The sequence below is a fragment of the Cryptomeria japonica genome, chromosome 8, assembly GCF_030272615.1.
Source record: "Cryptomeria japonica chromosome 8, Sugi_1.0, whole genome shotgun sequence".
Taxonomy (NCBI): Eukaryota; Viridiplantae; Streptophyta; class Pinopsida; order Cupressales; family Cupressaceae; genus Cryptomeria; species Cryptomeria japonica.
In genome coordinates, this window is record NC_081412.1 from 25583563 (window position 1) to 25602337 (window position 18775).

At 41.2% G+C, this 18775-nt stretch overlaps 1 protein-coding gene across 2 annotated transcripts in view; it reads left to right on the plus strand.

Annotated features, from left to right (window-relative positions):
* Positions 1-18775, plus strand: part of LOC131857287 (uncharacterized) — a 116734-nt gene that overhangs the window by 54176 nt on the left and 43783 nt on the right. Inside the window, exon 4 of one of the 2 annotated variants that reach the window (XM_059209561.1) lies at positions 7129-7200. In XM_059209561.1, the coding sequence (XP_059065544.1) occupies positions 7129-7200 (72 nt within the window). Of the gene's footprint in view, positions 1-7106; positions 7201-18775 lie in introns of both variants that reach the window. The other variant, XM_059209560.1, reaches the window with a different exon arrangement.

Consider the following 18775-nt stretch of genomic DNA (forward strand, 5'->3'; position numbering starts at 1 on the left):
CCTACTTAAACAACATTATGCAATTAAGGACTAATTGGTATGATATGCGTTACTACCAAGATTATGAATAAAGCAATTGCATATCCAAACCTAGTGGGGTAGATGAGGAATTAGGCAACAGGGATAGCAGGAACTAGGCCTCTGCCAGGTAGGCCACCCACTGCAGTTGACAAAGGGCTTCTGACAGTAGGGCCAAGGGGGAGTGTACCGCCCTTGGGCCTGATAAGCGCTACGGGCATCCTATGGTAGCTAATCCTCTCAATCTCCTTAGGAATTAAATATGGGAATTGACTTATTGGTAATAAGTGACTTAAAAATGAATTTGGCTAATTACACTATAAATAAATTATTCATACTCAAAATAAATTGTTGAAATCCACTGTTTATATGTCTCTTTAGATTGCGGAGTTGGGGACATTACAATTGGTATCAGAGCCACGATTTTGCCATCCTGTTAAGGGTTGTTAATGCGCTACTGAATAATCTAAGATTGCTATGGGAAATGACAGCTGCAAAACATATTCTCGCTATTCATTGAAATATGAAACTTTACATTAACAAGCATACCCGGATGAAGAGATTAACAGCTGCTGATTTTATTTTCTGCTAAAAAGAAACCCCTAATGCAGATCGATCCTTCTTTATTGTGCAGTTTCGAAGGATTAAACTCCCAAAAGGGTACGGCTATCTTCTCCAATGCTGGCCGATTCTTCTTAACCCAAAAACAATATTTTTATGACTCCTCAATCAAGTCGAACCAAAATTCAGTGCAAAAGGGTATGGCTGTATTGCTTGCTTATATACAACCTGCTGTGGATGGTAATATTGTGAATTTTTTAATGGTCAAAATCTGCTCTTCAATCTGCTCATGAAACTCCTTAAGTTCACCTCCAAATTTTTGTCCAATAAGCACAATCTTGGCCTTTGTGTGAAGCCAACTGATTAGCAATCCTCAGCTGAATATTACACAACCTCAGATAGCTGCTGTAGTGAAGTAGCTACGCTCCCCAATGCCCAATAGTTCTGAAATTTGCAGAAAGCCTTGGTCTCTTCAAACCCTAATGCTCTCCAGTAAACAAGTTTTAAGAAAAAATCACATAATGAGTTCGATTTCTCTTGCAAAGCCTTATATCTCCTCATGAAGTTCGATTTCCTCTAAAAAGCTTTTCTAAATAACATTTAAAATGTTATTACATTTAAACTTAGGAAATTGTTTTAATTTCTAATTAATATTGGACCCCATAATTAATTGTAATAATGGCCCCCTTTCGATGATGACTTGACCCTCAACTTTAGGTGAAATTATAAATTTAAATTATAACTTTATAATAAGCCATTTAATGATTTAATATTAATTTGGCCACTAAAATATTAATAACTCCCAAAATACTTATTATTTAGCCATACCGTCTGAAATGGGAGTCAACATTGCTAATCACCATATGACTAGATGCTCTTGCTAAAAATAGAAAGGGTCCTTCTCGATCAACCTCTGACTTACTATAAATAGCAAGTATAGAAAATGAAGTCCAATCTGAGCCAAACGAAGACCAAACTGGAACATACTAAATTTTGGAGAAGACAAGAACCTCCATTAACCAAGCCTCTGACTCATAATACCTTCTATCCCCAAATTATTAGCCTACGAGTGTCAGAATGATAGGCTAATCGTTCAAAAATAGGAACAAGCTAAAAAGGGGACATTACACAGTCTCTCCTTTATACGCGCTTACAAACAACTCACTTTAGATAAGGGGTCGGCCAAGGGTTTATTACTCTTTTATTTCCCCTCAAAAACATCTAATTGTAATCAGGTTGGCTAGATCTAATTTAGCTTTTTTAAATGACAAATCCCCACCTCTTGGTCAAGTTGGCCCTCTTTGTTTTCACCATTAAAAGGATATATAACTAGGGCTGAGCGCACTTCATTTAACACATTTCCCATTGCATTTAATATTAATTGCTCTGCTTCTGATCTTGGTGGAATTTACATCAATTCAACATTTTTCATCAGCGAACTTTCATTCAATTTAACATTCTACGTTTTTTCCACACTCTTATGAGGTTGGACTTTGTAAGATTTCCACATCTTCAGATCGGAGTTTGTTGATGTTCAGCATTAATACTAATCAGACTTTGCTCATGTTTTGCATTAATGTTGATTCTTCATGTTAGAGTTTTTTTGAGTTCAACAATCTTCATGATTGGAGTTTGCATAAGTTTTGCATTCCTTCACTTGGGAATGTCGGAGTTTGAAAGAGTTTTGCACTTTGCAAGGTCGGACTTTTATAGAGTTTTGCATTGTGTCAAGGTCAGGCTTTGTGAGGATTCAACATTTTATTGTCTTGCACATGGCAGATTTTGCTTAAGTTTAACATTTTGAGTCACCCACAAAGGTTTTGCATTATTGACTTGATTGGAGTTTGAAACAAGTTTGCAATTGGAGTTCAGAGTTTTACCAAAATTTGCAATTTCGGATTTTGCAAAACATTATGCCTAATCGGGGTTTGAAGGATTTTACATTCTCCTCTTGATTGGACTTTGATTACGTTTTGCACTTCTGAATTGGAGTTTCAATTAGTTTTATACTTGTTCAAGACGATGTCAGAGTTTGCTCAGGTTTTGCATTCTCCCTTGCTGATCAGAGTTTGTGAAAGATTTGCAATCTCTAAGTGAGGGTGGACTTTATGCAAGTTCTACATTCTCCACTCCAAGGTAGCGGACTTCATCCAAGCTTCACACTCTTTCACAAATGAAAGGCAAAGTTTTGACAAATTGTGCACAATTCCTAATTGGAGTTTTGGGAAGTTTTGCAATCCTTCACAAGGCTGGCAAACTTTGTTAGAGTTTTATAATTTGTTGCTTGAGTGGCAAACTTTGTTGAAGATCAACATTTTATAAGGTTGGACTTTAATGAGGTTTTGCGAAGTTTGTCAAGGTCGGTCCTTGTTGCACTTTTACATTTCTAGTATGCCTCAAGGTGGACTTAGGATCAAATATGCACTTTGTGATTCTTCATTGGTGGAGTTTTTGAAAGTTTTGCATTGATCAACATTTACCTTAGTGCAAAAATTCTTAATTTGCTCAATCACTTAGACACAAATGCTATTAGAATATTTAATTATTATTTATTTATTATGTTAATGGTCATTAGTGTAATTTTTGCTTTATTTAGTTTTCTTTGGCTTGTATTTTTAGAAGCAGTTGTTTCTTTTTAGAAACATCACCGTTGTAATCGCCTATTTAAACGACTTTATAACTAAATAAAGTGATCCAATTGTTTATTCAATTAATTTTTCATGGTATCAGAGCAGGTCGATGGGGTTTTTCCAGATTTGGCGAATTTTTAATGAAGAATTTGTAGGCCTTTTACCTGGAATATCTTTCTAGAATTTTTTTTAATCAATTTTTTTATAAAAAAGTTATTGGGTTTCAGTCTGAGGCAGATTTTGTAGGTTCAAAAGTTTTTTTGGTGACTTGTCGAGGGCTTGAAAAATTGTGTGCAGGGTTTTGGAGTTTTTTTTTTGGCCGCAGATTTTTTGTGGGCTTCACAGATTTATTTTGCGAGTTTTTTGGGTCGTGACTTCGGATTGTTCGCGCGATCTTCTGTATCTGTCGTTGGAAGTTTTCTAGCCCCTTTTTGTTTGTAGCTGCGATTTTCGCGGGCTCTGTTAGAAATATTTTCAGTGGCGGCCTCTGTGATTTATTTTGGTAGCGACGTGTGTTCGTGTTGATTTTGGGCGCCGAAGTCGTGTTTTGTTCGCATGCATTTTTCGATTGGGTTTACTGTATGATTTTTTTTTTGTGCCTGCGTGTCGTTTTTTTTTCTGAAGAGACGCGATTTTGGCGGGCTTCCAAAATCGCGACAATCTTCTACACCCATGTAACATTTTTCGTGGCATCGTATGTTACTTCCAGTGTCACGGTTTTTTTTTGGCACAATTTGGATATTTTCGGCGGCAATTTTCCCAACGGTGGAGGTTATTTTTTCGTGATTTTTCGTGTTTTGGCGGTGTTTTTTATTCTTTTAGGTCTTTCACGGGTGACGTGATTTTTTTTTTTGCCTTGCGGATTCAAATTCATTGTGCCCGTGGATTTTCAGAAGACAAGTTCACGTTTTTTTTGGCCCGGATTTTGGGTTTTAATTAATTTTTGTCCTAAAAAAAATTAATCTGTGGGTTTTATATTTTTTTGCTTAAAAAATATTTCTGGGTTTTGATAATTTTCTCCTAAAAAACTATTTATGGTTTTTAATAGGTTTTTCCACTAAAAATATTTTTTGGGGTTTTACCATTTTTTACAAAAATGATGATCTGTAAATCCAACTTTTAGGGTTTTCACGATTTTTTGTTGAAAAATTGTCTGTGGGTTTTCTGATTTTTCGCCATAAAAAATCATGGGAGGGTTTTGCTTGATTTTTTCCTCAAAAATCAAGGTTTTACCTTGTGATGTCTTGTGTTTTGCCACGTGATGTTTGATTTTCTACCGCGTGATGTCTGATGTTTTACCGTGTGATGTCTCGTGTTTTACCATGCAATGTTTTGGGTCTTGCAGTGCGATGTTTCAGGGTTTTGTTCGATTATTATCCTCAAAAATCGTTTCAAGGTTTTTTACCATTTTTTCCATAAAAATGATGATTTGTATCTTCAGTTTTGGAGGGTTTGCCGATTTTTCCTTAAAATCGTGGTTTCAGGTTTCTGTTTTACCCAACATTAGGTTGGATGGATTTTGGTATTCTTGGTCATTAACACTTTGCAAATCTAGGGAGGGCCTTCGCCGCAACAGAGTGTTGTTTGTGTTTGTGATCAAAAGACTTGTAGTGTCTTCTGTAGGGTAGTTTGTTGATAGAATGTCCATTAAGGGAGGGTATTAGAATATTTAATTATTATTTAATTAGTATTTTAGTGGTCATTAGTGTAATTTTTGCTTTATTTAGTTTTCTATTTTTGCTTCTATTTTTAGAAGCAGTTGTTTCTTTTTAGAAACATCACTGCTTGGAATCACCTATTTAAATGAGTCTATAACCGAATAAAGTAATCTGATTGTTTATTCAATTAATTTTTCAAATGCAACATTAAAACTTGACAACTTTGACATTACACCAACACTAGCAATTTGACAACAAGTCAACAATGTAGACAAGATATTGACAACATTTCACATTTTGACAATTTTAATGCTTTTTCTCAACATTGTAAAGCAAGACTGTATGTAATACTTGCAATTCCTAACAGATTCGCTTGTAAATTTTCCACTCCAAATTCGAACTTGCATTTCAACAATTTGTCTTGACAACATTTTTGCAACTTTTGTTGCATTTTTGACAACTTCGTAACTTTGATGACATTGGCAAGTTTTGCAATATTGACAGAATTTTGCAATTCCATCATCAATCCTTAATCTCGACACTTGATCATTGATCCTAGGCTCAAAACAACACTAGTTGACTCAATGACCCCAGAAATGAAATTTGCACTCTTAAGAGTCATTCTCTTCTGACTACCAAAACCAAACCCTCTCACATGCAAAGGCTAACAACCAAGAAACTACTGCCAAGGTAAGAAAACTAAGCAAAACAACTACCTAAAAAGCGAAAAAGTGGGGGTCCCCATTTGCAATGAGGCGATGTGAAAATGTCAGAACAATACCATCTAAGTTAAGACACATTATATTTGTCTGCTTGAGATTCCTTTACATATTTAACTTTACCTTTAGTTTAATATTTGTGCTACATTAATTTTATTTGAGTATTCATTCTTGAATATCTACATTTTTAAATACAGTTGTGGACGGTGAGTTGGTCAAAGTCCTAAATTTACATACCTCAAGGACTTTTTTCTGTGTATGAGTTTGATTTTTATGGTCATTATTGATACTCATGCATATGATAGGAGATCCGATTGTATCATTTTCCAAAGCTAAAATGCTCATTCCCTTTTGACAAATAGCTTTTACAATGGTTATGTGAATGGCATCTAAGTTAAGACACATTATATCTGTCTGCTTGAGACTCCTTTATATATGTAACTTTTCTTTTTACTTTAATAGTTGTGTCATATTAAATTTATTTAAGAATTGGAATATATACATTTTAAGGGCAGTTGTGGAGGGTGAGTGGTTGAAGTCCTAAATTTATATACTTCAAGGACTTTTTTCTGTATACAAGTTTGGTTTTTATCATGTTTTCTATTAATACTCATGCATATGGTAAGAGATCCTATGCTATCATTATCCAAAGCTAAAATTCTCTATATCACAGACTATGGTATCCTATGGTTTTATTATATATTTTTTCTCCACTATGTATGTTTGTAGGTATCAATGAAGTATTCCATAACCATCTTCCTCATAGGAGTTGTTTGGTTTCCTCCTTTGAATAGCAATCCTTTTAGAGAGTACCAAAATTTTCATAAGCGCATAAGAAATGGTGGGAATATATTAAACTGATATATGAGCATGAGGCTTCTTATATGCTCTGTTGGCACCAACTTCTTCAAGTAGACATAAAGATGTTCATTAAATTCAATCATTCAAGGATAAACCTGCCTCATAGAGGTTTGCTATATATGGCTTCAACTTGTGTGTTCAATGTTATTTGCTCTTCCCAGGAGTCTTTATTTCTTGATTGTTCTCTTAGTTCTTAGGGTTGCTCTGGAGGCACTGACAATTAATGAGTGTCAGGCTCATGGAAGCACTGACAAGTAATGTGTGTAAGGCTCATGAAGGAACTGACAATGAAACTAAGGCTTTCTTACAAATATCAAAGTAGGCAGGGCAAACTTTCTTTGGTTCAATACTGTTGTATCGAAATTTGCCTACTCTGCAAAATATAATAGAGTATATGATTAAAAAAATATCGATGAAAGCTTTCATGACGTGTTCTTGTATAGGAAATCAGTGTAAGGATTGACCTCTGTATTATGTTGTTTTAAATATTGTTATTGCACATCAATTTATTTCAGTATTGTTCTTCATACACACTCTAATCGTACATTCCATGTCTTTATATTGTTTTGGTAGCCTGAGTTGTATGATACCTTTTCTAGATTCTATCCTAGAAGCAGCCAAAGTTTCAGTAATTAGCCACTTTTTCCTTTGGTATTCAGATTTGTTACATTTGATGAACAGCCAATAGCTGCAGCCTCAATTGCTCAAGTGCATCATGCAACATTGGCTGATGGTCAGGAAGTAGCAGTTAAGGTTAGAACTTATCTTGAGCAAGTGGTAAATGTTAAAAGTCACGAATCATTTTTTTTGTGGTTTTGAGCCTTATTCATTTATCTTAATAGTTTGTTGAATAGCACTGTTTAGGTAAATGAGGGATTTTCTTTTTTTTGTTGGATCATAACCTTCTTAAGCAACCAACCAGTACTCCATTGTCATTTGCAGGCATGTGTCAAGAACTGTATAGTAAAATGAGAGAAGAACATGCTTTATCTCTGTGTTTCACTATGAATGCATGGGCTGATGCATTTTGTTGTGTTGCTGTGTGAGAATAAACCCAGTACACACAGGCATATATGTATCTGTGTTTATTTGTATGACATGTAGAAAAAAGAATAATTCCTCTGTAAGTCTGGTAATTTTTATGTAGACATGCAATTTATTGAGAACAGTTTGGAGCACTGTCTTGGGGCATTTTGGAGGTTAAACTGCAATGCTTGTTATATAGTTTTAAGACTAATACTTGCAAACCCACGAATAAGCACTCTTAAATCATGAGTTTTTTTAATTAAAGCCCTGAAGGGTTTTAATATGATCGATATGCCCTTTTATTTATGACATATTCTTATTGTTATCAATGAGATTTGCACCCTGCTGAAACTATGGTTCAGCGATCTCTTGAAACATGGGATGACCTCTATGGCTATGGGTAAGCTGTAGGTAGAGGTCAACCTCCAGAGAAGGCTGGTTCCTTATGATGCTTCACCTAAAACCTATTGTAAGCTACTGACTTTGCTGAGAAAAGGGGAAGAAATGCTTATGAAATGAAACCTAAGTCTAGCTTTGGTGATGCACATAATTTTCCTTTCAGACTTAAAAATTGTTGCTTTGGGCACACAATGTTTGTTGGTTCATTTGCTTCAACACAACTCAAGTGTTCTCATGCATCTATACCAAAGTTCCCAGACTCGGACTCGGCTCTGACTCGGGAAGGCTGACTCGGCTCGTGACTCAGCAACGACTTGGCAAAATAAGAAAACCCTTGAAATTTAGAGATTTTTAACGATTTAAAACTTGTTTCATACACCCATTATTGAATTAAGCTTAAAGACACTATAACATCATCAAATAGAAGCTAATTTGATCACATACATAAACATACATCCATCACATGCGTAGAAATGTAAATTGTAGCTGAAGGAATTAGAAAACATAGATATATAGAGTTATAAATGTTGTCCAATGTATATAAAATCCATGATTTCAAATGTTCCCAAACATATATGTAACTGTAAAGTGTAAACAAAAACAAGTCTATGGCTCAGCCTCGTCTATCTGCCTCCTAGAAAGGCGTCTAAGGTAGGTCCCGGATGACTGAGTAGCCATAGTCTCTGCCTGTGATGTGCCAGTCTGAGTAGCCAAAGGTGTTGTGCTTGATCGTGCTCTATCCTCCTCCTCTGCCATAGCCACAGCCGCAGCCTCTCTGTCTGCTTGGTCAACCCACTCAAGGTCCTCATCAGTGAAGACTGGATCGGTGGACTCAGTGAGCCAATCGGACTCGGGGTCGACTTCCTCTAGAGTGATCGGAGAGGAGTCAGCATCCAAAATCTGTCTGGTCCTGAGGGAGGTTGTAATGAACAAAGACTAGATCTTTCAACCTCTCCATAGACAATCTATTTCGCCTCTTCGAGTGGATGTGCTCAAACATGCTCCAGTTGTGCTCACATCCAAAAGCGCTGCATGGACGGTTGGGTCACGACCCTCGGACTCGGCGAGTCAGGCGAGTCACGCCCCTTGACTCGGCGAGTCAGGCGAGTCACGCCCCTTGACCCGTCCAAGCCCGGGTCAGGGTCACCGTGACCCGATAGGGGTCACCTGGCCCGCTGACTCGCGTTACTCGCGTGACTCGCCGCGAGTCACGGAACTCTGATCTATACAATCATTTTGCAAGAAGGCTCCTTTAAAACAATTCTTGAAAGGAAAAGATATAAATTTCACAATCAAGACAGTTTTCATCATAACACAACTTACAACCTGTATAAAAACCTGATATTTTCTACCTAAAGATGCTTAGAAGAGACAAATGCTTGAAGATTTGTAACAAATACATAAAACATATATCACTCCACCTATTGCATACAATGAGGCAGTGTTGAGAAGGTGAAAACTGAAAAACTTTATTGCTTAAAAAGGTGCTGCTACAAGAAGTTCAGGCTGAAATGCTTCCAGATTTGCTTGGAAAAGTGTTTACATATGCCGTTACAGCCATACAATGACTGATTTTTTATTTACAATACAGTATTTTTGCTTAAAAGAGCTTCAAAAGCTACAATTGATTTGCAAAAATGAAGGCAAGAACTAAAACATTAAAGGCCTAACAGCTCCAAATTTATAGAATACATTGCTTAACATATTGCATCATGTGCAATTGAATGAGAGTGACATGTGGCTTGCCTTGATAGCTTAAAAAGTCTTCTCTCTCTTGCTCGGTCGAATATAACTGAAAATTAGCCATTAAAGCCTTCATAACTGCCTCAAACTATAAAATAAATGAAGAACAAGCTGGCCGTTTGAGTGATCCATCAGTTGGGCATTAAATCTTGGCCCCTAGATGCTTGGAAGTGGCTGAAAAGGTCTTCAAACTGCCATATATTTGCTCCACTACTAGACAACACACCAATATGCTCCTAGATGCTCTCTTCTTGCTGTCCACCTCACACATTACCCCTAAAATAGCTCTTTATGTTCTTATTTCTCTCGACTGCTGCTTGGGCGGATAGAGGTAGTTTTCTATCAAAAAGGTTTTCAAAAATGCCTCAAATAGTCTTCAATCAGCTTTAAACTCTCCTCCAACCTTATCATTATTCATTGGGCAACTCAAAACACACCCAAGTGGCCAATATGAGCTCCAAAACTGTCCCCTTTTGTTGGATTTATTGCCATTCATCTTTGTAGCTGCTCGCATGAATTCATCCACACTGCTCATAATAGATACCTCTATACTTCACTGCTGCAACTGATACTTTTACTGTGCTATGCATCTTTGGATGTTGCTGTGGTGTGAGTAGACTTGTTCTTGCTTTTGTAATAGTCTTCTCCTCACTTTTTGTATGGCTACTAAGGTCTGGAAATGGCATATCGAGACTCATATTCTGTTCTTAGGCTGCTCCATGACAGTAACTTCATTTCCTTTGCATGAACTGTGTTTGTATCTTCATGATAATGGTTCATTGAACTGTTCTTTTGATACTCTTGACATCTCACTGTACAGTCACAACCATTTTCTCACTGTCATGATGCTACGTGCTGGGTCATTTGTTCCTTTCCCTCTGTTTTGAGCCTAGACTGTGAATGTGGCTGCAATAGACTCCTTGAAACCTAATCACTGACATTAGGCGATGGAGGCTGCTATTACCGTAATAAAGTCTTTTAACCCTCTGTGCACCTAGGTAAGACTTTATGAATGAGACATCACTATTCATTGTTCTTGCTGTTCGTTGCACCCACGGCACTGCTATTTGACTGTTTTTTGATCATTTGACTATGTTTGAACGTCTGTCATGAATAGACTGAATTCCAAGGTCACTGTTTTTCCTCTGTATGATATGCTCTTTGTTGAAGATGTAATGTCCCCACTCTTATACCATGGCAACCCAGCACCGCAATCTTGGTGAAGTCTGTAAAAGAGACAAAATTGTGAATGCCTATTGGAAGACCATTATTATCGACGGGTCAAGTGTGATGCTTAGCATGGTCCATCATTCAGGAGCACTAATTGTATAGTCAACAATTATGATTAAAGACCACATCGGGCACTCTAAGGAGATTAAAAGCTCCATGGTTATCTACTCTAGCGATTCATAGAGAGATTGGAACCTTGATCACTACAAACTATGAAGAATGATATCATTTAATGGTTTTGTGTTGGGAAAAAATCATACTCAATAATCAAAATAATATAATTCACACTTGGAACAAGGCAACAGAAGTAGCATAGGTGTAGGTCGATGCTTTGGAGATGGCAAGACGATATATATAAAGACATCTTACAAAGAAAATCGACAATGATGAAATAAAATAGCAATGAATATATTGGAACAAATAAGTGAGATCACTTCATATTATCAGTACATGAACACCAAAATACTTAAGGATATCGGGAATTATAATAAGATGGGTCAGGAAATAAGATTATAGCAGTCCAAGCTCAGAAATCGAATGTGTAGCTTGACGTTAAGCATTAAAGCATTAAGAGATCGGTGAAGAAGAACAGTGAGGGTATCGACAAATGCAATCTAGCATTCTTAGTCGATTATGTTCAAAGTCGTGGGTCATGAAGAGGTGACGAAAATTGTCTATAATATTGCCGGTGGAGTATTTAGACGGCAGCGAATTATGTTAGCCATCATCCAAACTCGTATCAAACATCGATTAATGTTATTGGTTACAATGTGTCCAGTACAAGTCAACGACTCTGATCAGGCGGCGATGATGTAGGAGAGATGTAGGGAAGCAGCGGCCATGATTATGATCGATTCGACCAAGCCAGCAATCACAATAGCAATAACATATGGTAGGCAGTAATAACTGTTTGCCCTCTCGGGTGAACGATTAAATGCAGAAAGTAAATGCGCATAACATAATGGAAATATATTAAATAATCAGTCTCTGTATTAATTCAACAGTCCATGTACATCAAGTGCTATCATATTACATCTGATACAACTAACATGATCCCACCACGAAGGGAAGGTATGCAATATATAATACCCGAAGGGGTGCGACCAACCGTCGCGTCCAACTGCCCTTCGGGATGACGAACTAACTGACCGTTGTCATTATTACCGACGACAACATAAACATAATATGACAACATAACATAATGATTATTCCCGGCAACATCATCCCCCCCAAGAAAAGAAGTCGACTCCGAACGACTTAATACAAAATAGAGATGAACGACAGGAACTACTGACGCTAGTCGAGCCCGGAACTTATACACTTGCTGCGTCCTCGCGTGAAAACCCTTTGCTACTACCATCCGATGCTCAAGTGCGGATTTCACCATTATTGCTTCCTTTGACATCACAGTCCTCCTGTGCCTAAACCAAACTTGTCTGCAAAATACGCTTTTTAGTCTTAGCCTCCACCAACTGCTACTCAAATGATACTGTCTCCCTAGCCAATTTGTCCTCGATAACCACCCGCGCTGCCCTCGTGGCATCCAACTCCTGGGTACGCTGGGCTACGTCTCACGCTAGTACTACCTCCAACTTGATGGTCAGCTCCTCCCGAGCCCTCTCTGCATCCACCAAGGCAACCTCTCGTCTAGCCGAGACATACTCCGAGTTCCTCAAAGCGTACCATTCATGCTTGGAGGTGGCCACAACCCTCTGGCACAAAGGTGAGGAGATGCCTCAAATCCTCCATCACACTCCCCAAAGGCTAATAACAGAACTTAATAATTCCCTGGTACTGTACGATTTCGCGTGCCTGCAATGCCTTCCCTCAGACTCTGTTTGTTTGCAACCTCCAAATCTGGCTCCCTCTATGGCTTATGGCTTCCCTGCCAATGCTTAGCTTCAGGCTTCTTTCTCACAGTACGGGACAACCCAACACTTACCGTGCCTTCTCTGATGCCCTTCGGCCAACGGAAAAAGTGTATTGTGGCTCAAAAATAAACTGGGGGTCTGGGGGCAATGCCCCCAGCGGGGTCGAGGGGCAGCGCCCCCGCGGGGTCTGGGGCAGCGTACGAACAACATGGTCAACCGTGCACACTGTACGGTCCTCCTTCCGCAACGCCCAACGCAATTCAATCGTATAGTGGACCACCGACAACGGAGCGGCTGCGTGTTTGTGCGGCTGCGTGTGCGGTGTATCCACCGCACGGTGGTTCCACCGCCAGTGGTCCCACCGTCGGTGTCACCACTGTTGGTGTCACCACCGCACAGTGGTTCCACTGCCAGTGGTCTCACCGTGGCATCTTCGTTTTTTAAATTTTTTTTTTAAGGTTTCCCAGCCGTATGGATCCGTACGGTTTTTTATTTTTATTTTTATATAATCTAATTGTCGAGAGTCTTCGGCTTGGGTCCCATGCCTCTAGGATCGCCCTGCATCCTTCTCGGTTTTCCTCGCCCGAGAGTCTCCTGCTGTGGTCTTGTGCCTCTTGAGTCGCCTGCTCCGCCTCTCGAGTCCCCCTTCGGGCTCTCGGGTGTCCTTCTGTCCTCTCGGGTCCCCTGCGTGCTTCGCGTGGTAGGGTTTCAATTTGGACCCATTGGTGGCAAGTCTATTTTCAATGGCCATCCGAAGACCTGGAACCACAAATTCTATAGGGACCACGGTCTCCTTCCCGTACATAAGAAGAAGAAGAATAGTAAAGATTTTGAAGGCTGCGGCCTTCCACACAGGGTTCCAATCGTTGCCGACACAATTGATCGCGGGATTATCTACGTCATCGAGGTTTGGGGCGTCTCTCTTCCAATATTCTTTGTATTCTAGCAGGTACACCTCCTCTGTTACTTGCGCTGGTTCTTCTACTTCGAGCCTGTAGCTCTGGAACATTTCGTAATCCTCCACCCGCCAGTGGAAGAGCCTGTTCAATGACCCCGTCTCATCCTCGGAGCACTCTCCTAGTTTGAGAATCCCTTCGTCGTTGGGCTCCCTGCAGCCTCGTCCTGCGTTCCTCAGGTTGCCTTCTCCTTCACCCTTCGATTCCGAAGATGATGCCAGTTCCTCGCTAACCGACTATGTCCCGAGGTCTATGATAAACTTCCTACCTCCATTCTCCATAGATAGAGTGTTCTTCTTCTAGTTGTGGGTGGCCTTGGCTGCCACCAGCTACCCTCTCCCTAAGATCGCATCATACCCTTTTTTCTTTAGTGGGATTACCACGAAGTCAAGTATGAAGGGTTGTGTCCCGATGGTAACTTGCTGGCCCATCAATGTCCCAATGGGTTTGATTCCATGCTGATTTGCTCCCAGCAGATTGAATGTAGATGGCCACAGCGTCGGCTTCCCCAGCTTCCGCCAGGTTTCTTTTGGAAGAACATTCACTCTTGATCCACCATCGACGATGGTATCGGTTAGAATGGTGCCAAGGATACCTATCTCCACAATGGCCGAGCTCCTTCCAGTGTTAACTGCGAGCAACCTGGGGTCTATGGCAGGCCCCCTAGGAACATCTGTGCGGTGGTTGGTATTGGTGCGTGGTTGGGAGAGATTATTTAGCAACGCCGTTCGTAATTGAGGCATCGTCTGGAGGAGGTCGTGTACCTTCACAGGCACCTCCAGTTTTAATTTTAAAATTTGATTTAGTATAGCATCCTCTGCCTCCGGTCGGCTGGAAGTACTCGCCGTACCCTTCGCCTTCGCCCTTTCTTGTATCTCTTTCTCAATTTCTTCTTGTGCTTCTCGTACCCTTTGCTTCTCCATCTCTGGGTCTGGGCACCTTGCGTGTCTAGCTTGGGCGCGGGTTACGGCCAACACTTCCTCTTCTTTGGTTTCCTCGACATTGAGCAAGTTGATGCCGGACTTTAGGCAGGTGTCGTCTTCGTGGTCTCCCTGTCCGCACCATTTGCACAAATATTGTGTGGCCTCTCCCTTCGGGCAGTCTCGGGCGAAGTGCCCCCAGTGGCTGCACGCTCTGCATTGTACCATCGGTCGAGCTTTGGAGTCATATTGGATCCGGCTCCTTGTATTGTTATTGTTGTTATTGTTGTTTCGTCCTCCCCACTGGTTATCTTGGTAGCCTCCTGAGGTTGCATTGTTGTTCGCCTGGAAGTTGTCGGTACCGCCGGATGTAGTTGGTTGTTCCTGCATAAGCAATACTTGTTTGCTTCGTGTTTTCATGTTGTAGGGGCATTCCCTGGTGGGATGCCCCATCAACTGGCATATATCACAATAGGCCTTCTTTGGGCAAGAGCCTTTTGTGTAGCCGTCCGTCTTACATTCCGTGCACCAAAGCTCCCCTTCGTCGGTCTTGCTCGGACCTCCCTTCATAACCTTTAGCTCTTTCATCATCCTCAGCATGTCCTTTTGTAGGGCTTGCACCTTTTTGCTGGACTCGCCATCGCTGCTACTTCCCTCGGAAGAGTCATCATCCTCGGACAAGCTATCCTTCTTCTTTTTCTTCTTGGATGTCTTGGTCTCGCTCTCAAGATCCATTGCTCTATTGTATGTGTCTTCGTACGATGTCGGTGGAACAATTTTCATCTTCTTCCGGAGGGAGTGTTTCAGTCCCTCCACGAACCATCTCTTTTTCAACCCATCCGCTGGTTGACTCTCCATTTTTCCCAGCAGTTCCTTCAACCGCTGACTATAGGCTCGGACAGTCTCGTTCTTGTCTGCTTTGTGCCATAGATTTCGGCGACTATTTCGTTGTCGTCTCTCAAGAGGCGGAACTCTATCCCGAACTCCTTCAGGTCGGACCATGTGCCGACTTTGGCCTTATCCATATCTGAGTACCAGTCGATGGCTACTCCCGTTAAGGTTGCTGGGAATTGTGTTACCCATTCGTCTTGGTCGGTAACACTGTTTGCTGACCATATGGTTTTGCACGTGAGGCAATGGTGGACGAGATCTTCCTTCCCGTCGCCGGTGAACTTCGGCAGCTTCTGCCTATTGGCCATTGATGGGGGTCATGTCCCTGAAGGTGGCTGTGTTTGTCGTGCACCTGTGCCACTCCCTCCCGCGTCGGTGGTGTTTCCTGGGGGTACGGTGTTTTGTCTGCCGTGTGTCTGCGGCTCCTACGCACCTACTATCGTGCGGTTGCCCTCACCTCCGTTCTCACCCGCGTCCGCTGCTGGCTCCCTTCGGTGGTCCTCACTACGCGGCGTAAGAGATAAGTTCTTGAATTGATCCTGGGTCTCTTCGACCAGATTCCTTCGTAGCCTTGTTTCCTCCAAAAACTCTTCGTGGCTTCTCACCCTATGGTGTTTTGGCGACACGTAGAAATTTTCCTCGGCTTCTGCACCCTCCGTGACACCTCCTTGGTTCCCTTCGGGCCACCCTTCTGCAGGTCGTCCTTCGGCAAGTTGCCTCAGCCTCCGTCTACGTTCTACTTGCTGTTCGAGAATCAAGGCCTTCTGTGCGGTCTCCCACTGGTCCGTTTCTGCTTTCTTATTTCTATCTTTGTTTAATAGGTTGGGCATTAATTGCCGTACATTTCCATAAATAACAACACATAAAACGAGAACACTCCTTTATTAATTCCCTCAGTTGTAGAGCTCTGTTTGCGCGTCGTCGGCCTCTGGGTTTATCTCACCAACGGGTAGGCCCATCGTGTCCGTACACCATCCGCTTCTTCCTTTCCCAAGTATGTCTAGGCAACAATGCCAAATGTTTGCTCTCTCGGGTGAACGATTAAATGCAGAAAGTAAATGCACAAAACATAATGGAAATATATTAAATAATCAGTCTCTGTATTACTTCAACAATCCATGTACATCAAGTGCTATCATATTACATCTGATACAACTAACATGATCCCACCACGAAGGGAAGGTATGCAATATATAATACCCGAAGGTGTGCGACCAACCGTCGCGTCCAACTACCCTTCGAGACGACGAACTAACTGACCGCCGTCATTATTACCGACGACAATATAAACATAATATGACAACATAACATAATGATTATTCCTGGCAACAATAACGAAGGACAAACATTTTGATCAACAATCTCTACGGTGATTATTGTAGTTGGCATAAAATGCATATGGTTATGTTTGATAATTTTGGTCACCTGACATTGTATTAATTAATTGTATTAAGTGGTTGTCACTCTCGGTAGTTATGTGTCGGTTGGTTGATGGTTGTGTACCTCTCGGTAATCGTCGGGTTCTTTAAATATATTGTGTACCGCCAAGGAAGGTAGTATGGTATTGTCGGATTTGTTGTAATCCTTGGCCGACCATCTCTAGTCTTCTTCTTTGTAATGATTGCATGTGCGAATAAAGATATATTTTACTGCCGTGTTTGGTATGCATTGTCATGTACATTGTTATTTTCTAAATTTAATTTACCAGTTGCAGCGGTAAACACTTTGGCGTCGTTGCCTTAAAAGAAATTGGGTCAGCCTTGAGTGATTCATGTCCGTAGATCCCATCAAAGGTGAGAAGAGGCTACAGGGTGGTCAAGACCAAGCGATTAGGTGATCCGCCGACCCTTGGCCGGAGGGAGCACAGAGACTAGTCGAAGCTTGGAAGTAGTCGGAGTGTTGGGACGCTAGAGGTGGACGTGTAAAGGACGCGTGTGTGTCTGAGAGTGCAAGGAAAGCACCAGAATGTAGCGGTCGGAACAGTTCACTCAGGTCCGACACACCTGGAAGTACTTGAAGTGTTGGGAACACTGAAGGTAGACGTGTAGAGGATGCCTGTGTGGCCGAGAGTGCAGGGAAAGCATCGAAACGAAGTGGTCGAAACTGTCCACCCTGGTCCGGCACACAACGCGAATACACACGTACCTTCCGACTGAAAACAATGTTGAACACCCAGGAGAAGCAGAAACTGCCGAAGTTGACGGGAGACGGGTCGGAGGATTTGGTATGGCATTGCAAAACATGCATAACCATTTGGGAGGCAAATGGCCAAGATGACAGGGACTACTGGTTGAAGTCATTTCCCGCCACCATTTGGGGGATCGCCATTGACTGGTACATAGACCTCGACGCCACAAGACGAGATGGAGTGATTTGAAGAGGGCGTTCTAGGAGAAATTCAAACTCTTGAGGGATGATAATGAGATCGTGGCCGAAATCTATAATACTAAGCAAAGGAAAAATGAGTGTACGCATTTACAACAGTAGGCTCAAAGATCGGTTGAACAAGATGGAAAACCAGCCAGCTGGCGGGTTGAAGAAGAGGTGGTTCACGGAGGGATTGATACCCTCAGTGTGCAAGAAGATGAAAGTAGTGCCTCCGTCCTCATACGCCGATGCGTACAATCGAGTGATGGACATCGAGAGTGAAAATAAAACCTCCTCCCGAGGGAAGAGGAAGACCGATGATGATGAGAGCACTGAAGGTAGCAGTGACGAATAATCCAAAACCGTACGAGCCTTTCAATGGGATATGTTGAGAATGATGAAAGAATTGAAGGCTGAGAAAGGAACTGGCGAAGAAGGTAATGAACTATGGTGTATTGAGTACAATTGGGAGGGGCACATGAAAGGTAATTGTCCTAGAAATATGTTTTGTGAAATTTGCCAAGTGTTGGGGCATTCAATCAAGGAGTGCTTGTACAATTTGAAGATGAGAAGTACACAAGCACTCTTCACACAGGGAGAGTCCAGCCCATCGAAATCACAAAATGTATTGCCAAGTGGTTATGGAAATCAACGAGGGCGAAAGAAAATACAATACGACTCTAGAGGACGTCCTATCATACAATGCCGACAATGTAGTGAATGGGGACACTTTGCGAGAGACTGCCATAACAAGAAAGACAACATACAATTATTGTGCAAACGGTGTGGACCAGGTGACCATGAAGACACCGATTGCCCGAATCATAAGGGTGTTAATATGCTGGACGTGGAGGAACAAGAACACACAATTTTGGCAATCACAAGAGCACAAACAAAGAAGGCTATGTATTCAAGCTCTGGTACG